Below are 25849 nucleotides of genomic sequence, written 5' to 3'. Positions count from 1 at the left end.
GCGGGTATTTTAATTTAGCATGCTTCTTCACTGGTACACTTCCTGTACTGTCCATGTTCAGTTCCTGTACTTGTGATGTGAATATGACAGTGTTATGATTTGCTCCTGGACCATTGAAAATTACTGGTGGCGTATCTTATTATACATTGATGCAGGAATTTAACCCTCTTCTTAAGCCTCCTTGGCTTGTGTACTTGCAATTCCAAAGTTTATTGTCAATATACTTTTTCTGTTTTGCTGTCAGGGGAATGATAGGATAGCATTTTATTCTTCCGTACCAAGGCTCCATTTATACATAAACTAGCTTTGCCCGGCCATGCGTTGCTGTGGCTTATGGGAATCATTTGTTGGCCAGGTGGAATAGCAGTGAATAGCCTTGCAGCCTCAAGGCCTGGCCATTTTCTTCTTAGAGGAATCCTTGTTTGGTGAGCTGGAATGCAATGGAATAGGCTTGCTGCTAGGAAGGCTGGGTACTTGTGTTCTAGGGGAATGGTTTTTTTGGGCTGCTAGAATTGCAGCAAATAGCCTCACTGCTTCAAAGCCTGGCTGCTTGCTACCTAGGGGAATCTTTGGTTGGTCAGTTTCAATAGTACAGTGTAGTATCACTGCTTCAAAGCCTGGCTGCCTTTTATCAAGGTTAATCCTTTGTTGGTCTGTTCGAATTGCACTGAATAGCCTTGCAGCTTCAATGTCTGGCTGTGTTATACCTAGGGGAATCCCTGTTTGGTGAGCTGGTGTAGCACCCTCAATCAAAGAGCCGCTTTGAAGCCTGGCTACTTCCTTTGTAGAGGAATCATTGTTTGGCCAGCTTGAATTGCACTGAATGGTCTTGCAGCTTAAAAGCCTGGCTGATTTCTACATAGGGCATCCTTGCTAGGCCAGGTTGAATGGGACGGAGCAGCCTCATGCCTTCAAAGTCTGGAGGTTTTTCACCTAGGGGAAATCTTGGTTGGTGGGCTGAATAGCACTGAATAGCCTTGTTGCTTGCAAGCCTGGCCGCTTTCTACCTTGCGGAATCCTTGGTTGGCCAGTTTGAATAGCAATTAATAATCTTGGTGTGGCAAGTATGAATGCTGCAATTAGCAACTTTGATTAGTATTTAACGGCCTTGCAGCTTCAAAGCCTGGCTGCATCCTGCCTGTGGGAGTCCTTTGTTAGGAGGTGTTAGCTGGCCCTGATTGTTTTCTTTCTGGGATTCCCAATTTCCCTGCTTTCAGAGTGTTGCTCTTTACTGTCCTGGTGTAGTGAACCTTACCTATTAGGCCTAGAATGAAGCCTTGGTAAGAGAGTGAGGCAAGCCACCATTTTGTTGAAGAATACCAGGAAGCCATCTTGAGTGTGGTTAGAAAGGGGGAGGAGCTTAGAGAGAGACTCCTAGGATTGGCCAGCCAGAGCAGATGGGAGGAGCCAAGTCCTAGAGTGCAGAGGAAAAAAAAGAGCTCCAGGGAGTTCTGTTTTAGGGTTTGAAGAGAGCAGTTAGGTTTTGAAGTTTGGAGTGTGTGTGTGAGAGAGAACTAAAAGCTGTGAAAACTGACAGGCTAGATCAGGCAGTTTGGATCTCTTGAGGGGAAGATAACTCAAGGGATTGACTCTCACTACTGGGCTGGTTAATAGAAGGACTCGTAAGTTAGAATTACGAGGGCTATCCAGAAAGTTCATGACGTTTTGGAATTAAAAATAAACAAAGTATAGGAGAAAACATTTACCATATTCAGTTGAAAGCCAGACCCAAATACTAGTTCTCACCATAGTCCCCACTGAAATCTAGATAGTTATCATAGCAATAAAAGTGTTTGAAAAGCCCTCCCCCCCCCCCAAGATTCCCGCCTGGCTTGCGTCCTGAACCAGGCTGGCTTCCCTTCTCTCAGCTGTCAAATGGTGCGCTCAGCTTTCCGCACGATCTTCCTCGATCGCTCTTTTGTTTTGCAGATGCTTGCAAGGAAGGTTTTTTGGGACAGGAAAGGTGTGCTTCTTGCAAAACCTTGGCTGAGGGAGTTGCTAGGACACGAAGGGGGCAGGGCCTAAAGGCAGCATGGGTGGGGGCTAAAAGCAGCAAAGCCTACTTTTCTAACTGGCAGTTAAGGGGAGAAAAGCTCTTCCTCATCCTCTGTAATTTTGACTATTTTTCTATATATTTTTTGATTGAAAAACATATCTTGGATGATTATGTCTTTTGTGGTCAAATTTGGTGTGATTTGGTTCAGTGACTTTGTTGTTTACTCCATAGTAAAACGAACATTACATTTATATATATAGATTTAGGTGGCATGTACAAATTGGCATCCAGCCCCCCATTTCCCCTAAAAAAAAACTTTCCCGAAGGGCCTGCCAGCAGTTCAGGCCCCTCTGTAGAGTAATCCTAATGCTTGAAAATGATGTTTCAAGAGGTGGGAGACTCAAGATTTGTCACTCTTGATTATGGAAGGTTTCTGTCTGAAGGCTACAGGTACATTTTAATTCACTAAAATTAGGCCATCAATTTTTCAAAACAAAGTAATCCTAATATGTTGACTTCCAGGTCATCTTAGGATCTATTCTAAGTTTCAGTTATCTAGGGAGTCTTGGAGTTAGTCTTGGAGTCTTGACAACGATGATGATAATGATGCTAATTTATACCCCACTTTTTCCCTCCTCATAGGAGACTCAAAGTGACTTACAATAAAATTTAAACTCTACAAATATACAAGCATTAAAACAGAATTAAGTATCAATGGTATTTTTAAAATCACAGTTAAAATCCATAAAAGCTAATCAAACAGGCAGCCACATGCACATATAAATATAAAATATAAATAAATAAAAACATTTTTATACATATAGTCTTTTATTATTACAGAAAGGATGTATTAGCAGTCCCTGAGTTACAAACATCTGACTTATATTTTATTTATTTTATTACAATATTTATATCCTACCCTTCTCACCCAATAGGGGACTCACGGCGGCTTACAATAAAACACATATATAAAATTGTACAATACCTTGTGACTCATTTAAAAAGTTATTAAATTGCATCAGACATTCATAAATACACTTATAAAATACAGATAGGCATGTTCGAGTCTAAAAGACTGGTTCTGTCAATTGAGTTCCAGCGTACATAATAATAATTAGTGCTGCTAAATGTTATTCGAAAGCCTGGCCGCACAACCAAGTTTTAACTTTCCTACGGAAAGATAAGAGGGAGGGAGCCTGCCTGACTTCACAGGGGAGGACGTTCCATAGGCGGGGAGCCACTACTCAAAAGGCCCTGTCTCTAGTCCCTGCCAGCCGCACCTGTGAGGCTGACGGGACCGCGAGCAGGGCCTCACCTGATGATCTTAAGGTTCGAGGTGGGTCGTAGCGGGGGACACGTTTGGACAGATAAGCTGGGCTGGAACCGTTTAGAGCTTTATAGGCTACAAACGATTCATAGTTAATAGCTGGTGTGAGTCAACAGAAAGTGAGAGAAATCTATCCCTAGGAAGGAAAATTCACTCCTAGAAGAGTTGTCATGGGAAAAAGGTGTCTCCGCTGAAGTTTTATCACTAATCTTTGTTTCCACAACAAGCCAAATCTTTCAAAATCCAATTATCACAGGAACAGAAGGTGAGATGAAATCTTCTGAACAAGGGCACAGACAGGAAAACTAACACCACAGGGATGTTAACCCTTCCCTATGTGATCCAAAGCGCTCTCTTTCTCTCTATACACACACACACACACACACACACACACACATATGGCTGGGGTTACACTTTAAAAAGCACTTGTTTTGATTTATATACAAATGCAACTTAAGAACAAACCTACAAAACCTATCTTGTTCGTAATTTAGGGACTGCTGGTAATAGCATAGTGGTTAGTTATGTTAACATTTCAGCTGGCATTTTCAAATTCAAATAACTTAGTCTTGACCTTCTGAGTAACCCTAAGCAAACTGCTGTGTTAACCATCTTTTTATGACATTTTATTTATTTCGTATCAAAAGCATTGCATAAATTAGTATAAATGATCTGTCCACTCTGCTTCTGAGTCTGTTCAGGGACTTCCAAGCTGCCCCTTCTTGGTTTGACCCTCGTGGGGGCCTTCCAATTGGGATTTATTTAGCTGCCCAGAGGGATACTCTTGCTGTTTCTGGGGGAATGTCAAGAGGAGTGGTGGTTCTCATGAAGCTTTTCCTTGATTTGAGTCTAGTGGGAGGAGGCTGATAGCCATGCAGTAGATGGATTTTATAGTGTTCAACCTTATTTCTCTCACATTTAGCAGCAACTTCCCATCACACATTTTAATTAATATTTAGTTTTTTATATTTAGTTCTTGTTTCCATGTATCAGATAGTTCAGTTTCAAGGGCATATGGTAAAAATCCCTCTCCTGCTAAAAATCAGTTTAAGGAGGAATTCCAAGGATCCTTGGGGTAAGTGTTTCCTTATCAGACTGCAGTAGTAAAAACAGGTGCATGCAAGTCATCAAAAAGATTTTTCTAATTTGAACCTCCTGAAATTCAGGTGAACAAATCACAAGATTCCTTATGTATGAATTAGGAGAAATTTGGTTTGAATATTTATGCAATAATTTCCACATAAGGCATAACAAAGAGATGTTCCAGTAATTGTTCATAATTGAGGTTTAAAGTAGTAATTCTACAGTAAGTAGTATTTTTGGATCGTGCTTATGAATTAATGAGTACATGCTCCTTCCAAGTATGTAAATTAATAACAAGTTTTATGGCTATGCAGCCATGTATCTAAGCAGTAGTTATGTGGTAACTAGTTAATTCTGCAATCAATTTAATGTAAAACTTTGTGGTATTCAAGAAATCGAAATATGAAGAAAGAAACATTGTCATCTCAAATATATGCTGAATTCCATTCCTACAGTTTCTATTAATTGAAACACTTTCCCCCCTTTATTTAGTTAAATTAAAATATCCCCTGTATTGTCTACCCATCACTCTTTTATTCATCCCAATAAAATGACCAAACACTTGATGAATTGTCCATTTGGACTAAATTTTACGATTGATCACTGCTGCTAGAGCCGGCATCAGTCTACTTTGCAAATACTGACATCAGTTGTACTCCAGAGAAACAATCTGTTATGCAAGGGCAATATACTCAAATGATGAGTTCAGAGGGAGCCGTATTCTTGCTCACATTATCTGGTTTGAACTGGATTATATGAGTCTACATTGCCATATAATCCAGTTCAAACCAGATAATCTGGATTTTATATGGCAATGTAGAAGGGGTCTGAGCCAGTAGTCAAGAATTCTAAAAGATTTTTGAAGGAGAAAAGCTTGGGAATTGCTACCCTTGTTGGCGTAAACCTTCTATAGAACTGAGCCATAAACAGAACTATGGTAGTCCTGACCACTGCAGTATATATGAGGTGGTATCTTGCATCCAGTTATCTCCACATCCCCAGTGAGGCTTTTTTGGGCAATCTTTCAAAAATAAAATTTTGAAATTAAGGAGTTGCCATATTACATGCCAAATTGGGTGAAACACAGGTTAAATACAAAATTCTCACAATTCCCAGCTTTCAAAAATCTCCAAACATAGGCCAGTATCCCATGAGATGCTTAAGGTTCCCAAAGAACTTACAATAGATTAGCAGAGCTGTCATATCCCCCTTTTGAACAATTTGTATCACAAACAATTCCCTAAGTTGCCTATATATTTGGAAATCATTTTATCATGCTGTATAGTGAATGGTAATTTTTTCAAAATTTATTTTAAAAAACATCCAAATGTCTTCATTAACTTTAGATTCTTGAAACTAATTTTGACATTTTGGAAATTAGGTTATTGTTCTGTGGGCTCCATCTATAATATTTTTAAATAGGTATCTTATTTTTAAATAGGTATCCTCTATGGGCTCTGTGCTGGTACAGCTGTACCAGGAGCTCCGATTTTATTTTCTTGCTGCAAATGTTTGCAATCATAGGACAGGCTGCCTGTCAATCATCATTAAGTTTGGTTCTACCCCTTGTTCAGGGCTCTGGGAGAGAAGGGGCCATTTTTAAATCTGTCTCTCTTAGGAAGCTAAACTATAGGACATAGACCAGCTCGTCCCATAGAAAAGCTTCATATTTCAAGAACATCAAGGGATATAGAACATCCGGGGATATAGAACATCCGGGGATATAGAACATCTGAGGAAACAGAAACAAAAAGTCCCAAAAGCTCTGGCTGAGAGCTTACAGCCTCTCAGCCCCTGAGGGAAACAGCCCTAAGTTTCTAAAGACTCAAAGAGAGAACAGCATCACAGATCCACAGAACCCCAGCTGAAACATCTGCAATCCTTGGCTGGTAGGTCCACTCAATACCCAGATGCATTTGGAGTCAGCAGTGGGTCCCACATCAGCTAAGCCCATATTGATAGACAGCCTGAGAATGGTTATAAGAGGGTTTTCACAGTTATCCAAAGCCAATCGCCTGTCCCTTGGGGACAAGACTCAATAGGCCATCCTTCTTCAGGAAAATTCCTCAACAACCTTTCTTTAGGCACCCTGGCTTCCCGCTGGGCATAAAGTGTACGTCCTATACAAAAGACAATCAGTTACAGGCCCAGCGCGTGACAGAACAGGCTCCCTTGAGGAGACCCTTTAGGGAAGAGTCTATGTGAACCTCTAACACGTGATTGAAGAGTATAGACCAAAAGCTACGATCCTAGGCATAATTACTGGAGGTTAAAAGCCATTATTAGGATTTCTTTAAATAAAGACATTTAAGATTGAGATGTTAAGTACAAAAATATAGTGTGCCCCATCTTTTCAAATCATATTATTTTATTAAACTAATTAACTGAATTTTAGACTTAAGTTCCTGATGACTTAAAATTACTATTCATATATAAGGCTCTTCCTACTCCAAGTATTTTTCACAATCATGCCTAAGAGGAGGACTTAGAATCTGTGCTTCTCTTCACCCTAAACTTCTGTGTCTCTGTCATTCCAGGCTCTGCCTCTTATCATCCGTAACGTGAGTAATGCATCCCGAGTCAGAAGTAACTCCCACGTACTACTTGGCAGAGTCAAACATTTGGGTCAGTAAAGCTTCCAGCAGCTGAGCTTTTGCTGTTAGCATATATTCACGAAATTACCTTTTAATGTTGTAATTAAATAAGTTTTGAGTACTTCTTTTAATTTTAATATCACATGGTTTTGATGAAACCTTTAAAGTGAGAGCCTTACTCATATGAAGACTTTAGGGTTTTCTGAATAATACACATCCTAGTTGTTTCTGTTTCTGCCATTCAGTATTTCTGGTGTAAATCTCAATGAAGAAATGAAATAACAATTCTTATTAGTGATAACTGTTTTAACAGCCATTGAGCCAATGAAATAATGTGGGTTTTTGAGCATTTATAAATTGTAGAGGCAGTACCTTTAGTATTTTATATCCTTTGCAAATAGCTATCACAGTTTTTTGTTGTTTATTCGTTCAGTCACTTCCAACTCTTCATGACCTCATGGACCATCACAGTTTAAATCATCGCAACTATAGGTGTCTATCATAATCATGTTTTGAAGAAATAAAAATAGATTTAATTTTGGTTAAAAATAATACCATAGGTTGGATACAATCTATAGTTATAATTACAGTAAACACATTGAAACCATAGGGATTTAGTTAAATCCTGTTTATTCCAGAAAGAATTTGACAGATGTTAATGTTCTGCTTAATAAAAACATTTCGTAAAATCTCATAAAATCTCTAATGCATCTTCATGCAAGGCAGTTTTATTTTAAAACATATCAGATAAACCAGCATTGGCTTTGAAATTTAACTTAAAGTCATGTTATTAATGTTTTGTGGTAGTTTTTAAGAGAAAACACCTTGCCTCAAGCAAATTACTTACATTTAGCAAAAAGAACATCACATTTTTGCATTGATATTATAAAAAAACAGGGAATTTGAATATCTTCTGTATATAGTATGGAGAGAAGACCAAAATGTTTGTCCAATGTGTCCTCTTTGTAAGCAAAGTGCTGTTAAAATTCTAGTACGTCCTTCTCTATTCTAAACATTAGGCAGGCTGTGAGAAAATACAGAGTCATGGTCAGGAGCAGAGGAGCATAACGTTCTGGATGAAGACACTTTGAAAAATACCTTGAATACTGAGATACTGAAAAGGTTCTTGAAACATGTTTAATGAGATAAATGTATTCCCAAATTCTGCCTTCCAGAAGAAAATATAAAAACTGCTGTGCTCCATAATTGGGCACAACCTTAATTTCTGGCCCAGCTTCAGGAGTTTGTTACAACATCCGATTTTTTTTCCAGAAGTTGAGAAAAACTTTGTCCAAAGCTGTTATTAAGTGGGCACTTCTCTCTTTCTGGCATGTTGTGCACCAAGGAACTGGGCATAATCTTAGTCTGATAGAATAGAATCTCAGAATGATCTGCTGGAAGAATGGGATTTTCATATTTTAATTGAACTTATCTATGCTTCCTGTGAGATAATTTCTTGATACATTGGGACCTAGATGGGATTTTGACGAGGGAGCATAGGTTGATGGTATAAGTCCAGATCTGTTATGGATTTCATTTTCCCCCAGATTTTGTAAAACCTGTATTTGAATATGCATACATAATGAGATATGAAGTTGGAAGGTAATTGTATACATAGTATTTTTAATAATTAGTGCAAGAAAGAAAGTTGGTGATGCTCACGGATTTTTCAAATCCCTGAGCATCCCAGATGGAACCAAAATTCTGAAGGACAAAACATCAATTGCACTACGTTGGAAAGAGCACTACCAGAACCTGCTGAATTGCAGCTCCAATGTGGCCGAAGAGACCCTCTCACAAATCCCGCAACAACAAACCAGGGATGAGCTTGCAGCACTGCCTAGTTTGGAAGAAGTTAGCAATGCCATCAGCCAACAAAAAAACAACAACAAAGCCAGCGTACCTGATGGGATTCCTGCTGAAATCTTCAAAACGGGTGGACCTGAGCTGATACAACAACTCCACCAGCTCATTGAAAAGGTGTGGGTGACCGAGAAAATCCCAGCAGGCTTCAAGGATGCCACCATCATCACCCTTTTCAAGAAAGGGGACAGAACAGGCTGCAGGAACTATCGCGATATCTCCCTTCTAACCTCCACTGGGAAAATCCTCGCAAGAATCCTTGCAAACCACCTTCTTCCTGTCTCAGAAGACACCCTCCCAGAATCCCAGAATGGCTTCCGCCCCTCCAGAGGAACAGTGGACATGATCTTCACTGCACGACAGCTCCAAGAAAAATGCAGGGAACAAAACCAACCTCTGTACATGGCATTCATTCACCTTGCAAAGGCATTTGACACAGTGAATCACAGCGCTCTCTGGACCATCCTCCAAAAAATTGGGTGCCCTGACAAATTTGTGAACATCCTGTGGCTCCTCCATGAGGACATGATGGCAACAGTCTTGGACAGCAACGGCTCCCAAAGTGACCCATTTAAGGTGGAATCAGGTGTCAAGCAGGGATGTGTTATTGCCCTTACCTTATTTTCCATCTTCATTGCTATGACCTTGTTGATGGGAAGCTTCCCACCGGTGTGGAAATCATCTATCGGACAGATGGCAAGCTATGTAACCTCAGCAGACTGAGAGCCAAAACCAAGGTCACCACAACATCTGTTATAGAACTCCAATATACCGATGACAATGTAATCTGTGCTCATGCAGAAGAAGACCTACAAGCCACTCTAAACACCTTCACAAAAGCATACAAGAAGCTTGGCCTCTCATTGAACATTGAGAAAACCAAAGTGCTCTTCCAACAGGCACGAGCTAATCCCTCTGCAATGCCAGGAATACAGCTTAATGGTGTAACATTAGAAAACGTTGACCATTTCCGCTACCTTGGCAGCCACCTCTCCACAAAAGTCAACATTGAAACTGAAATACAACACCGCCTGAGCTCTGCGAGCGCAGCATTTTTCAGAATGAAGCAGAGTGTTTGATGACCGGGACATCCGTAGAGAGACCAAGGTGCTTGTTTACAAAGCCATTGTCCTCCCAACCCTGCTCTACGCCTGCGAAACATGGACGGTATACAGACATCACACCCAACTCCTGGAGCGTTTCCATCAGCGTTGCCTCAGAAAAATCCTGCAAATCTCTTGGGAAGACAGGCGGACAAATGTCAGTGTGCTAGAAGAAGCAAAGACCACCAGCATTGAAGCGATGCTCCTACGCCATCAACTCCGCTGGACTGGCCACGTTGTCCGAATGCCCAATCACCATCTCCCAGAGCAGCTACTCTACTCCGAACTCAAGAACGGGAAACGTAATGTTGGTGGGCAGGAAAAGAGATTTAAAGGTGGGCTTAAAGCCAACCTTAAAAACTGTGGCATAGACACTGAGAACTGGGAAGCCCTGGCCCTCAAGCGCTCTAATTGGAGGTCAGCTGTGACCAGCAGTGCTGCGGAGTTCGAAGAGGCACGAATGGAGGCCTAAGGGAGAAACGTGCCAAGAGGAAGGAGCGTCATGCCAACCCTGACCGGGACCGCCTTCCACCTGGAAACCGATGCAGATCAAGAATAGGTCTCTTCAGCCATCTACGGACACAGCCCCAGGATGGAAGACAATCGTCCTCGTACTACGAGGGATTGCCTAAGATAAGATTTTTAATAATTTGTGCAAGAAAGAAAGTTGCCCATTGAACCACCAGAAAGCAACTACCCATGTGACAATTTTAGATTCTTAAGTGTTCCACTAAAGTTCTGCCCCTTTGCACTATACTAATTTAGCAATTTATACTTGTTCAGTGAATTTTTAATATTCCCACAATATACCACTATTGTTTGTTCCTGCCTCTTTTAACTGTTGTGTTTTTTCATTAGGGGGAAGTGTTAAGGAGTGGTATAGGAGTAGCTGGGATGGTCCTATCACATCTTGTCCTAATTAATCCTCTAGCCACACAGTCCCTGTATGCATCCATTTCTACCACCCACAATCTTCTACTCTTTTTTGCTGTTTTCTTTGAGATAAGTGAATGTCAGAAATATGAATGCCAGAAATCTAATATCAAGCAGGAAAGCGTACATGACTTAAAAAGTTCAGAATGCTCTTTCATTCCTCTCAGCCTCCAGCTTACCATGCAGCAATGGCATATGCACATTGTTCCTGGACAAATGGGATGCTTTGCAGCATATTGGTATTGGAGAAAACTGAACTTGTTTAAACTTGAAATTGTTTTAATTTTGTGACTTCGGAAGAGAGTGAAGTTTTTTCACAGTGGGGGCAGCATGCTCAAACAATTTCTCTGGTCTTTATTCCTTTTTCTTTGTCAGGATAGTGCAACCTGCCTGTACAAGTGAAGAGCAGAAAGATGAATGCTCAGTTGGGTTAGCCTCTCCAAATGTCTGGCAGATACATGTGGATTGCTTGTCACAAAAGAAAGCATATTTGCTTTCTTCCCTCTTTTTTGCCTTTGAGAGAATGAGGTATCTGGTTGGTTTCTAGGAGTTTGGTACATTATGTGAGTGTATTTGTTTGGCCAAGCATAGCCACTTAACAGATAGCTTTGAGCTATGAGAAGGGGGGACCTTTTGGTTTCTTAAGGATTAGAGTCAAAGTACACATATATATAGCTCCTTCCTCTCAGATTGTTATTTATGTGCTTTTCTTTTCAGTGGGTAAACTGTAGAAAGCCACTGGGATTTGTTTCTTTGTTTGCCTGCTGGGCAAAAGAAAAGCTAGGCCTCCTCGAAAGCAGTTTTTAAAGCAAGGTGCATGCATGGTGTTCCTTCTCTTGTATTCCCCTCTTATATTCAGTGGCAGAATGGGCTGGGGGAGCTCAATGCATGTGGCTGCTTGCCTTGTCTATCTGCTTACTCCTTGCTTTGTCCTTCTTTTGGAAAAGTTGATAAGGAATGATTTTATTCTCAACAAGCAGCTATACCGCACAGGAAAAATAGAATTATATTGATGTTGTTGTTATTACTACTATATTTTATAAACATAATTATTAGGTCAATACAAACATGGAGAAATTGCTCTTGATGTGGACAAATAACCTCATTTTATTGGAACAAGGCTTGTGTTATTTGAATCTAAAATAAAATGCACAAATAAATAGGCATTAGCAGTCACTTTTTGTATAAAAAAGTACTCACTTGAATCTATGAGTAAATAGTATGAGATCGTATTATCTGGATACAATATTCAGAATTCAAATATACTATTTACTTGATTCCAAAATGTTTTTAACAAAGTATTTTTTATTAATTACTCTCTTACAGAATGACTTGTACTGAAAAAGTACAAAATACATTCTTATGCAGAACTGTTGTTAATTGAGAAACCTATTTCAGAACCTGCATGTATATCACAATTCGATTTTACTCTACAAACCCATTACTTTTTAGACAGTCTTTGCTATCCTGAAATACCCATGTTGATTAATATAATACATTTGTTGTACATTGTACTACAGTGATAAGTCTGAAAGCATATTGACAGTGTTTGATGATGAGGGCGAAGCTGAGAAGGATCTGCCTAACCAGGATTTCTAGAACTAAGATAAATATAATTATTTTGTGTCAAAAGCACTGCATAATAAATAAGTTTAAAAGCGATAAAATAAAGGAATCACAAACAGCTAAATAGTTTTAGACCAAAAGTGGGCAACAGCAATCGCATTGTCCGTAGCTTTAGACAACTCCTCCTCCATACATGAGGCAGGGCATTGTGGGCAAGCATACATATGAGGAGTTGTTTGTTCTGCTCCACAGTCACACAAGGTGAAGGATTCCTCCAGGTAGTGCCATCTTGCCAGCTTGACGTTTGATCTGCCCACTCCATTTCTCAGTCTGTTTAGGAACTTCCAAATTGCCCATTCTTTGTTTGCTCCTGGAGGAAGACCCTCATGGGGGGCCATCCAGTTGGGATTGCCTGGTTTAGCTGCCCAGAGGGACACTCTTGCTGTTGCTGGGGGAACATCAAGAGAAGTGGTGGTTCTCATGAAGCTCCTCCTTGACTTGAGTCTACTGGGAGGAGGCTGATAGTCATGCAGTGGGTGCAGTGGGTGGCTTTCACAATGTTCGAACTTATTTCTCTCACTGCTAGCAGCAAATAAATATAATAATTTTAGTTAAATAGTATTGAAAGCAGGAGGAAGACTAAAACAAAATTCTGCAACTATAAGAAACAGTTTTGATATTACTAGGAAAAATAGTATGAAACATTTTGACAGTTGAGATGGAAACTACATTTTTATATTGGAATACAGTTTTTATTCAGTTTATTCTTGCCAAACTTTGCCTGTTTTGACTATATTTCCAGTACTCCCATCACTCTATACTTATAATAAATTACGTGTAGCTGAATAATTTCCTATACATTTTATGCTAGGAGGTATGTTTTTCATTATTATAATGTGTGTGTATGAGTGAGTATGTTTGTGGGTGTGTGTGGCTAATAATATATACTGTATATTAAAAGGTTGGTTATGTCTAGTTATTCATTCATGTTACTTTTGATCATAAAGATGTGGGGTAAAAAAAGTGAGTGCCTCGTGTTGTTGCTATCTATATATATATAAAAGTGATGGAATCCCAGCGACCGACAAAACAACAAAACTTAACACCCCACAACCTTGAAAATTGACAACACAACCTATCATCCACACCTCTAGGTTGATATAACAAAAAGAAAAGAAAAATAAAGTCCTAATTAGAGGGAGAGGAATAATTGTTTTTATCCAATTGCTGCCAGTTATAATCTTATATTATCTGCTTTGAACTGGATTATCTGGACTCCACACTGCCATATAATCCACTTCAGTGTGCATTTTATACAGCTGTGTAGAAGGGGCCTCATATAATCCAGTTCTAAGCAGATACTATTAGCTTATAAATATACAGTAGAGTCTCACTTATCCAACATAAACAGGCCGCCAGAACATTGGATAAGTAAATATGTTGGATAATAAGAAGGGATTCAGGAAAAGCTGATTAAACATCAAAATAGATAGTCATTATAGAAATTAACCACCAAAACATCATGTTGTACAACAAATTTGACAGAAAACGTAGTTCCAGCTAACACCTTCCAAAAAAGGATTCTTCCAGAAAGGAAGCTGAGAAGGGAGTGAAACAGTGTGTATTACCAAAGTCATTATTATTATTATTATTATTATTATTATTATTATTATTATTATGTTGCTGTGAACCATGAAAATGAATACATTCTGGCTCCAAGTATTCAAAAACACTAAAATCAGAATATATAAAAATTACTGTGGTATAATAAAACACAACAGTAGAAGCACATAAAATATCGCAAACAACACCACTCTGAAAACAAGGGAATTCCAGACAGGAAGCAATAAGGGCCAGCTAACACCTCCCAACAAAAAATTCACTCAGGGAGGAAACAGCCAGGCTTTAAAACTGCAAAGCCATTACATGCTAATCATTTTCCCTAATTGCAGAATTCATACTTGCCTACAACAGACAAAAAAATCAGAAATATTGTATATTCACAACCTTTAAAAAATAATATTCCCTGATGGCGCAGCATGTTAAAGCGCTGAGCTGGTGAACTTCTGGACTGAAAGGTCGCAGGTTTGAATTGGGGGAGCGGAGAGAGCCCCCACTGTTAGCCCCGGCTTCTGCCAACCCTAATGTTCAAAAACATGCAAATGAGAGTAGATGAATAGGTACTGCTCCGGCAGGAAGGTAACGGCGCTCCATGCAGTCATGCCACATGACCTTGGAGGAGTCTACAGACAACGCCAGCTCCTCAACTTAGAAATGGAGATGAGCACCAACCCCCAAAGCCAGACACGATTGGACTTAATGTCAGGGGAAAACCTTTACCCTTTACCTTAACTACCACCAATTCCTCAATACTTTATTTCCCAAACCAACATACTTCGCCACAGCAACGCGTGGCCGGGCACAGCTGGTGTAATGATAAATATATTATGTGATCATACCTTCAGAGCAAATGCAACACATTTAATCACGACAAAGCTCCTGCCAAAAGTGATTGATCCTTGACCATAATAATTACTTCATTGATTTTCTCCATCTCATTTGAGAGTCTTTCTTCTGGCACTTGATTGCAGGCATAAGGAAGTTAAGGCATATATATTGTGGTAGTCACACAAAGGCGCTGGAATGAAGGAAGGATGGGCAAATCCAGTGCCTTGCCTGATTCATCTCCATAGTTGTTGTCTTTGTATAGATGATGTTGGAAAAACTATCTTCAGTCTATTTATTTGTTGCAAGTATATAAACATAACACACAAGTCATGAATTAATTACAGTGAGCGACCATTTTGGAGAATAAGGCAGTAAATATTTCATTTACTGCTACCCTGTTTCCCTGAAAATAAGACATCTCCTGAAAATAAGACTAGTAGAGGTTTTGCTAAATTCTTAAATATAAGGCCTCCCCTAAAAGTAAGACCTAGCAAAGTTTTTGTTTGGAAGCATGCCTGCCAAAAAGAACACAAGAGCATGCAGGATTGGGAAATGTACGTACAATAGATTGTTTTACATGGAAATAATGGTAGTAACAAGAAATTCTTGATAGAATTCACAGTTTGTCTGGTTATTCTGGTTTGTGATGACAACTACTGTTTAGTATGTAATAAATGTTCATTTTTTGTTCAACAACAAATGTGAATTCTTCTTCATGGAAAAATAAGACATCACCTGAAAATAAGACCTAGCGCATCTTTGGGAGCAAAAATTAACTGTCTTATTTTTGGGGAAACATGGTACATACTATGTGTTTGACATAATGCTTAATGAGACCATGAGAAGTGGTGTATGTAGTGTTAAGTCTTTGGCTAAAAGGAAGATTAGTAACCAACAATTCATTGGCATTGTATGTGTAAATTTCATTATTCCAGCAGTTTCAAGCATTTTGCTTCATTTAATAGATAAAATTTGATCCCATTTGTGAAAATAAAGAAGCAGAATTGTGTTGTGCCTGTTTTCTGTGTACTGATTATATAGTAAATTTTCCATATTTGCCTCCGATTACATCAGTATCTTAATGTGTCATGTTTTTTGACACTATAGTCGCATGCATCAGAACTTTAATATGAAAACACTATTGGTTTATATAAATGACATCAAATGTTTGACATGTATGTAATTAATTGATTGACCATTTGGGATTATTTTAAAACATTTTCCCCATTGTTTTGAGATCACAGTGAATTTTGTTTTGCTTTCTTGTCCTCCCATTTTTTATTAAATCCGAATGATTACTGTTTTTATAGAGGATTTTATAAAATTATATAATATTAATGCACAGGAAATATGGAATGGGATGAATGATAGCATGCCTAACTGCAGAAAATAACGATAAGCATGAAATTCACAACTAAAATAGTGTTTGTTAAACTGTACTGCAGTGATTATCTACTGTTAGCCAACAAGTCTCCCCATGGTAATTTTGGTGTTCAGCTATAACTAGTTTAAAATGAATTATTAAAATATAACATTAAAACTAAAAGTACCCCTATTAGATTACTATCAGCACAACATTAATTTCTAATCTTAAAAGCCAGATAACCCATTTCAATGCATTCTGGTAATGCTGATTTTAGGTGGCATGATTCAGTGATGTAAATTGTGACATTTTAATAAGTAATCTTCTAGAACTATGATGATTTTACTAATCTTATTAAAAGGGGAAAATTATCTTGTGAATATTGTACCTCAATTTTATTGTAATAATTTTGCTGGTTACCAGGTGGGGTGGCAGTTGAAAAATTTGGTGAATGCACTACGAGAGGATCCGAGTGGTGTTATCTTAACTTTGAAAAAGCGACCTCAGAGCATGCTTACCTCAGCACCAGCTTTACTGAAAAATATGAGATGGAAGCCCCTTGCTCTGCAGGTAATGATGCTTAATCATAAATCATACACCATCATTTTAGCTCTAGATTATCTCAGTGCTGCTTTATTGTGCTTCATTTCAGCAGCATATGTGGATATACTATTGTTTGCTTTGGAAATGGTTTGTGAAATGATCTCTGCACAATTATTCTCTTAAACTCCATTAACATTAAATCCCAAACTTGTAAAATTAAGTCAATCACACATTCCTCAATTCCATATATATGTCATTTGACCAGATAATTTTTTAAAGTTCTTGTGTAACATTAAACAGGAAATAACTCAATGTTTAGGATTCAAAGAAATAACCACATGCTTACATCCTACTTTCATAAACTGTTGAATTTCATATATGGGAAGGAGAGATAGCTCCACAAGTTAGAAAAAGTTGGTCAGATCCTGAAAGTAAAACTTACCTGTTTGTAGAGTAGCAGTGGGTAGAGTTTCCCTCCCAATTGCATATTCCCTTTAATTCCTGGCTTTTCCTTCTATACTCCCAAGAAGACCACTACTCCTGGTAGATAAGGCCACAAAAGTTCTTCCCAGAGATTCAGTAGTCAACAAAAGGCAGAATAGGAAGTCTTCTGTTCCCATCTTTAGGGTGAACATTGCTTTCCTTTTTGTAGTTTTAAAAGGGCAAATCCCAGTCTCAGGGTGCTTCTACAGTGCTATACAAAATCCAGATTATTTGCTTTGAAACAGATTATATGGCAGTGTAGACTCATAGAATCCAGTTCAAATCAGATAATGTGAAGTATTTGCTTTGATAATCTGGATTATATGACAGTGTAGAAAGAGCCTCTATTAAGTTCCTTGTCCTTTCTAGGCAAGCACACAGCTATAATTTCAGTCAGACTAGTCCTTTCTTTCCTTTTGAATCTCCAGACAGAGTGTAACCAGGATAGACACCCCCTCTCCCCCAAATCATACCACCATACTAATTTTTACTGATTATCTTTTTGTGGTTGTATAAATTTTGCTATTTGTAATTCACACACATCCACTTTTAAAGTAAACTTCAGTGATCAAACGTCTGCAATGTTTGGTTTATTTATGGTGTTTCTATGGGTTAGTGACTCATTGTGTGGGATGTGCAATAGAAAGGGAGTGAAGGAAGTAATGGGAATGTTGAAATGATTTTCAAAAATATTTTTTCATCCTGTTGCATAAATTCTTATAGGCAGCTGCTTGAACATCTATCTGATTAGATTGTCGGTGTAGGATATGAGAGGCCTAGAACATAAAATTAGTTTAGATTGGAGTTCCACATCCAAATAGTTTTTAAAACGCCATCTTAAACTGACTTTTGTTCTATTAAGCACTTTGGCACAATATATGACACACTTGCATAATTTTGATCTAGCCATGGTTCTTGAACGTTTATAGAGGTACTTCTTGAGTGGTATCTCTATTCTACCTACCTTCATTTACTTCACAAGAAATCTCTGCATTATTTTTTCATTTAAAACATTGTTTTAATAAACATTTTGGAGACCATAGCAGTTGTTGGCCCTTCCTTTTATTTGAATGGAAATAAGGAAATTCTGTTAAACTCCAACCTCGAAATAAAGAAACCAGACACAGAAAAAGGATCTAAAGGGGCATTTCCTGACCTAAATGACAGAGGATCATTGGAGGTGTGGATCAGTTTTAAATAGCTTGCTGATCCACCTTGTCACCTGATATGAGACTGGTGAAGCCAGCCGGCCCTAACCAAGCCTGGCCTCCTTCATGGGGGCCTCTGAATGCCCACCTTAGGTTTCGCCTGCCAGCTGCGAGTGAAATAACTGTCTAGTTACCATTTAAAATTTCAGCGATTTCATAGAAATCCTATTTCTTTTCAGATGGCATTAATTAATTTTGAATTTCATGCTGATTATAATTCAGACTACTTGCAATATTTTTATATACAAATTTAAGAATGATATGGCCATAAAAGCCACAATAAAAATATTGTAATTAACATAAAGCTTATTTTCTTGAGTGTTTCATTATCCAACAAAAATATTGAAACTACATACATCTGAATATATTTAGGCATAATAGATTTGCCATGAATATAAAGGTTTAGAATTCATTTTGCGTATTGCAGGACAGTAACAATGTTAGTAACTGCAGAAATAAAATTTTACTGAACATAAATAATTTGTTGATGATAGATCAAAATTTCTTAGAATTATGACATGAGAAACTGAAAAGCCAGTTGCAGCTGATTCTTCTTTTCTTTTTTTGTTTATGACATGTAGTGTTAATGTAGTTGCTGTGATGTTTAGATTCTAGTCTGGCATTACTGGAATCTTTTGTACTATAAATTAGATCCTGTCACTATAAGTTAGATTAGGTAGACATGTTTCTCCATGTCGGGGACTGATACAGAGTTAGTGAAATTATATAAAGATGCTGGTGTTTAAAATCAGCAGAATGTACCTCATATATTTATATGCCGCTTTTAAAAGGGTTCAGTTAATAGCATTTGCCACTTCAAGACAGTTTTGTTCAAAAGCATTTTGGAAAATGATTCTCATACTCCTGATACTGCAATAAGTTGTTACCATTTACATTAATGGCTGTATTAAAATACATTCAGCATGTACCTAAAGTAAATACAAGTTGTGTATCCCTTATATGAACTGCTTGGGACTAGTGTTATGTATTTTCAGTTTTGGAATGTTTATATATGCCTAATGAGGGTATCTTGGAGATGGTGGCCAAGTACAAACACAAAATTCATTTATGCATCATAATGTTCACATAGCCTGAAGGTAATTTATACACAACATCTGTAATAATGTTATGCCTGGAAAAAATTGTGAACATTGAACCATCAGGAAAGAAAGATGTGATTATCTCACCCACACATGTGAACATTTTTTGCATTTCCAAATAAGGGATACTCAATTTGTAATATCCTTGTGTATTGCTGTGATATGCTGTGTTTATATCACTTTGACATGGAGGTACAGACAATATATGATACCTCTGGTAGTCATAATGTAATATGTGTTGCTAAAATAATGTGCTCTTGCATCATCATATAAGCTTATATCATATCTGATATTTGACCAATAGGATCATAGACATGGTGAATTCATGGCTAGCTAAGGGGTCTAGTGAGTTTGAACTCAGATAGTGGTTGAGTTTCCTGATAGATAAAACATAATATGTTTGTATTGTGAACAGCTTGAAAAATCCAAAGGAAGGAAAGATTCAATGCCCAGACGAGTTTCCTCAATAAGTCATTACATTATGTAACATGATTTTTGTTCCTGGGGTATAAATGTAATTTCCTAATTGGATCTATCATAAAAATATGAAAAAAAGTTTATTAAATTTCAAAAACTTTGTTTTTGCAGTCTGCACAAAAGATTAAAAACAGCATATGAAAGGTTAAAAATGGAAGTAGTATTAGTAATTATTCAATGCTTAGACCATAGATCTTTCACATATAGGACAAACAAATAAATACATAAAAACCAGATTATTAAATACAATACAAAATACACCATTAAAATACTATTTAAATCATTAAAATGTTACATAAATCAATGGTGAGATGCACCCTTAAAATACTACATAAAATACTACATGAGCTAGCTCTTGCATAGTGAAAAACCAAGTAAAATTTAGTATGATTAAACCTTGACCAAGAAATACTTTGAATATTTACAATCCACTATGATTACGTAAAAGCATCCCCAGAAATGTCAACTGCAATATCAGAAATTAATCTTGCTTGGATTTTCAATGATTCCAGAGCAAAAAGAGACACCTTGTGAGTAACCCCTGGGATAGTGTCAGCCAAAAGGTAGAAAATCTTTTCTGAGATGGTGTCAGATTGCAGAAGATACATAGTAAGCCTCAGGATTTTGTTTCTTAGCTCAGAGTACAAAAAAACAGGAAAACAAATAATGGGGCAAATCTTCAATTTCTGGGTTCCCAAAAACACACAGACGAAAAGCCAGAAAGGTGCCCACGTATCTGCCATTAATCACCGCTGTAGGCATACATTTAAAAGGAAGAGCTGTGAAGGTTTTGGAAATGCAAGCCTAGTCATATAGATAACCCTTTCGTGGTTGAAGACCTGGCTATGTGCGCAAGCGTTTAATGAATGAATTCAGTTAGCGTTGACATGGATTGGATTAAGGCTCTTGCACAAGGTCTGATGGATGACTGGCATATATATTTGGCGTTGCACTGTGTTAAATCTTTTATATATTGTATTTTACTATGTTATTTAACTATTTTAATTGTTTTATTATTTTATTGCATTATGATATACTGGTAGTGATCCTGCCAGTTGTGTAAGCCGCCATGAGTCCCCTCGGGGAGAAGGGTGGGGTAGAAATATCGGAAATAAATAATAAATAAATACGTTTGTGCAGCCAAAATTTGGAGTTATTAGTAGCCTGCCTATCCTGGTGAACACCATGCTTAAAATATATTCATGGAGCTTCTCCCTTGAATTCAGGATAGAGAGATTATCAGACACAGTAGGGTGGAATTCAAGCAACTTCTGATACCTTGTATTCGAGGTTTTACATTTTGCTAGCTGTTCAAAACATCTCTTGGGGAGAACCAAGGGTTGTTATTGCTTTTGCACTTTTTGTATTTTGCATGTTGTACATTGAGTACTTTGTGAGCTGCCCCAAGTGGCAGGGTATAAATAAAGCTAATTATTATTATTTATTTTGCTTCTAACTGAGGAATCTTTTATACTTCTCTAAGAGTTAAATAGGCTAAAGTGAACATGGAATCTGATGGAGGGGAGACTAACCTCTACAGCTCCATACAGAATCTGGGCTATAACTTTACTCTGAATTATTTTCAGGGCTGGGACAACTAGATGGCCCCTTGCAGTGTTGTAAAACCTGAGGATTTTAAAGCCACTGCTCTAGTGTGTTCGATATGGAGTTTCCAGGATAGTCTTTTCTGTAAAATGGATTTCAAGGTACTTAAATTCCCAACATTGTTCAATTTGGTGACCCCTGATGAACCATCTATGTTAAGAGTGTCTTCTTCGAAATACCATTACCTTTGTTTTATTATGGTTGATATTCAGCTTTTCTTTAGAACAATATGTACCGAGTGTTAAGAGCAGCCTTCTCAGACCAATTTGGTGAGATTAAAATCATGTCATTCGCATATAACAGAACTTTCTTTTTCTACTGTGAGTGGAAAAAAATTCTGGTTCCGAGAGTGCAGGTATTATGTCATTCAGCTATAGATTAAATAGTGTTGGTGCCAGTAGGCACCCTTGTTTTACTCCTTTATTAGTATGCATGCGGTCAGCTAATGAGCCAGAAATTCCAACTCTTATTCTAGCCATGATGCTAGAATAAAGTGCCTTGAGTAAAAAGAGTAGGCGCTTATCCATATTGGTGTTAAACAGTTTATTCCACAACAGGTTTCTATCAATAATAATAATAATAATAATTTTATTCTTATATCCCGCCCCATCTCCCCGGAGGGACTCGGGGCGGCTTACATGGGGCCATGCCCAGACACGACAGCAAAAATCAGATAAAACATTAAACCGGCTTACATGGGGCCATGCCCAGACACGACAGCAAAAATCAGATAAAACATTAAACCGAGCAGTAAAACTTCAACATAATTAAAAACAGTCATAAAAGTCAATATTGAGTCAAAATCAATTGAGTCAATCAATTGAGTCAAAAGCTGCTACTAAGTCGACAGAGGCAACAAATAGATGTTTGGTAGGTCCAGCAATTGCTTGTTGGGCTAAAAAATACAAAGTCAAACACTGGTCGATTTTACTCTGTCCTTTTCTGAAACCAGCCTGTTCTTAGGGTGAATGATTTGGTTAGTACATTCCCAATCCTCTATAATTTGTTTAACAGATGTTTACTATATAACTTAGAGTTAATATCTAAGAGGCCAATAGGGTGATTATGGTTGGGATCATGTTTGTCACCCTTCTTGTAAATAGTTAACATTGAAAAGTTTAAAATGGCAGTCACAAAAACTAAGCTTCTGGAGTATAACAATCAATTTCAAAGTAAGTACCACACAGTTAAACAGGAAATGACACTTTCAAAACAGGAAGAGAAAATATTTCAAATTTTGTTACTTAATGTTACATGTATTTTCCCAGTTTAGATAGTAGATCAGGGTACTCATTCCTCACAAGTTAATCATATACACATATTGCTGTAGAATTCAGTAGTCCTATTCAGATATTATAAATGCAATGAGAATAAACACCTAAGTGAGGACAGCACCAGATTCCTCACCTCAATAATAATAATTCTTTCTTGAACGTTGACTTTCCAAAGAGGAAAGCATTCTCTGTTCACCAACGCTCTCCATACAGTCCCAAAAAATATCTCTACATGTGGGTCATGTAGAGATATTCCAATAATAGAGTATTCTTCATAAAGTTACTATTTATGTGAAAACTGAGCTGATTGAAGAGGGGTGGGTGATATGTTTTCTCTCCATTCATTTATTAATCCAAAATAGGGCTTGTATCGCTATTCTTAAGAAATGCTTTGGAGTTATTGTTTCAACAAAGTAAACATTGCCTAATCCCTGTCAGTCTGTGACAATAGAACTAGATAAAGTTCCTCCATTCCAACTTTTCAGTACCATAAACCATTATATTTTTTCATATGGGGTTGGGTGTGTGTGTTGTACTTCCATATTTTTGCTCCTACCTGGACGGCAAATTACATACGGTAGTACTATAGAAGGCTATTATTAAATTCAGTAGTATCCATGTTGATGCAATTCCATCTCATATTATTTTTGACATGTAAATATTATTAGATATTTTCCCATATGTTACAGAGGTGTGTGTGACATTTTGTGTCCATTGGTGTTTGACTGCTGTGCCTATCTTAGGGCACTTAAAATGAGGGAATGGGGGTGCTTGGCACTTCCATTTCATACTTTGTGCTTCTCATCCCTTGCTTACATAGGCAGGTTTCCTTGTTGTTCCCTAGTTGTAGAACTGGGATTACCTTTTGGGTTTTTCTACATTGAATCCAGATGCAGAGCATCTTCAAGCCTAGAACGTGAAGAAGCTAAGTGTTGGCAATACGTCTTTTACAATTAGATTTTTTCTTTTATGACAAGCACAACAATAAAAACCACCACAACAAGCAACAACCATGTACGATAACAGCTTCTGACTGTGTATCTTTAAGTCCTGTGGGCATGAGAAAAGATGGAACTCCAAAATATGTCCCTTCATATATGCAAACTTTGTCCCCTTGTTGGTTTTTATATGTTGCTAGCTGTTTGCTATGATTGACTACAGGGAAGGTTGGAACCCTCCCTTCAGCACAAACTAGGAAGGTAGGTGACAAATGTGATTCATATGGAACTGTCTATTGACTTGAATAGTGATTTTGAAAATTATGCTTCTCTTACAAAATACCATGCCACATTCCTGGGGGAAGAAACAACATCTAAGCAAATATAGATAGCACCCCTTCTAAGCTCTGTTTCATTCTGCTCCCTAGAATTTGTTGATTTCCTTCAGTGTAATTGTTTTTCTGTTTTCTGCTCCTGTACAGAGGAATTTAGGAGCCATCCCAATCCTCCCAAGTACATAGGGTTGTTCTCTTAAATATAGCTTTTTATGACATAATTAACAAATGGTGTATTTCTGTTTCTCTTTTGAAAATTAAAATGATGCCATAATGTATCTTCAAAGTATACCTTCATAACTTAATCAATTGCCTGTAAAACTAATGGTCAGAGCAGTGTTTATAGAATATTAATGATGTAACATATCTAATATTGTTTTCATTTTTCTAGCAACTGTCATTCAATCTGTACAGTATTTTAGTAGCAGGATCTATTAACAGAGTTGTATATCTGAATATTTTTCTTTGTTTTGTCTTTTGATTCCATGTAAGCACTATTTATTTTCATTGAGCAGAATATAATACCCTTCTTTCATTTATTCAGAATACTTAAGACATATTGCTTCTGTATCTCCAGTAATATGCTCTTTGCTGTGGTGCAGATGAGCTGATGTAGGGGAAAATACTGTTCGAATATAGAAGTGTAAAGAAAAGTAGGCACAAATCAAATGGCTCAATACATGGAATCATAGGAGTGGTCATTCGGTGGGGCCCAGAAGTCTTTGGCAGAGATGGCTAAATATCTTGTAAAACTACAATACATGTTCCTTCAGATATCCTGACTCTGCAACCTTTAGGTGTTAAAACTAGTATCTTGAATTGTGAATAGTTCAACTTCCTTATCCACATGGGGATACATTCCCAGACATAAAACTGCAAATAATAGCAAACCCTATTAAAATGAAGAGTTCTGGCTTAGGGATAAAATAGAGCTGGGCTGGAGTACCTAGAAAACATCTTGAGATGACACATTATGTCATACATGAATTAATGAATCCAGGATACTGTTACCACAGATATGGGGACTGTACTGTACTGAAACAAAGTGAAAACTAATGGAGTTGATCCAACCTTGTGATGATCAGTGAAGCATATTCCTGAAAAAGGTCTAGCTGTAGTTTTTTCACTAGAAATACTTTCTGACTGCTTCTCATGGGCAGCCTCATGTAAAATACAGTAATTTAAATAACTGGTTATTAAATAATAAATTAGTGCAATTACATCTTAAAGAAATTGTGGGGTGCAAGCGGTTGAGGATAAGTAATAGTTTCTATTCTAGATTTCCTGATCTCCAGTGCTTGATTCATGGCCTCCTCCGATGGGGCAGCTAGTATTTAAGAGAAAAGGCTCTTACCTTGAGAAATGTGTTACTTTGTTTACAGATCAATAAGAATTCTACTTTGTCTGAGTAGCCTTTTTACAATTAATTTATCATCATTTAACATTAACAGATCAATACCCCCTATTCTTACTGCATATATGCAATTGTTAGGAATGTTATAGTCCCCTTGGTAGTAGTTCAAAATGACTGGATAAGGTGGGAGTATGTTTTCATGAGATAGAACGCCCAAACTCCAATTGAATTCCAAATGTTCTCTCCCAGTGGATGC

At 37.6% G+C, this 25849-nt stretch overlaps 1 protein-coding gene across 6 annotated transcripts in view; it reads left to right on the top strand.

Moving 5' to 3' along the window:
• cnksr2 (connector enhancer of kinase suppressor of Ras 2) overlaps positions 1–25849 on the top strand; it is a 205540-nt gene that overhangs the window by 96460 nt on the left and 83231 nt on the right. For 4 of the 6 annotated variants that reach the window (XM_003218904.4, XM_062977212.1, XM_062977213.1 and 1 more), the window contains one exon: positions 16700–16846. The exons of the other annotated variants lie outside the window; for them this stretch is intronic. In XM_003218904.4, coding sequence (XP_003218952.1) covers positions 16700–16846 — 147 coding nt within the window. The remainder of the gene's footprint in view (positions 1–16699; positions 16847–25849) is intronic. 6 annotated transcript variants of the gene reach the window in all.

The sequence above is a fragment of the Anolis carolinensis genome, chromosome 3, assembly GCF_035594765.1.
Source record: "Anolis carolinensis isolate JA03-04 chromosome 3, rAnoCar3.1.pri, whole genome shotgun sequence".
Classification (NCBI taxonomy): Eukaryota; Metazoa; Chordata; class Lepidosauria; order Squamata; family Dactyloidae; genus Anolis; species Anolis carolinensis.
The sequence above is the reverse complement of the archived record's forward strand: the minus strand, read 5'-3'. Positions and strand labels throughout refer to the sequence as shown.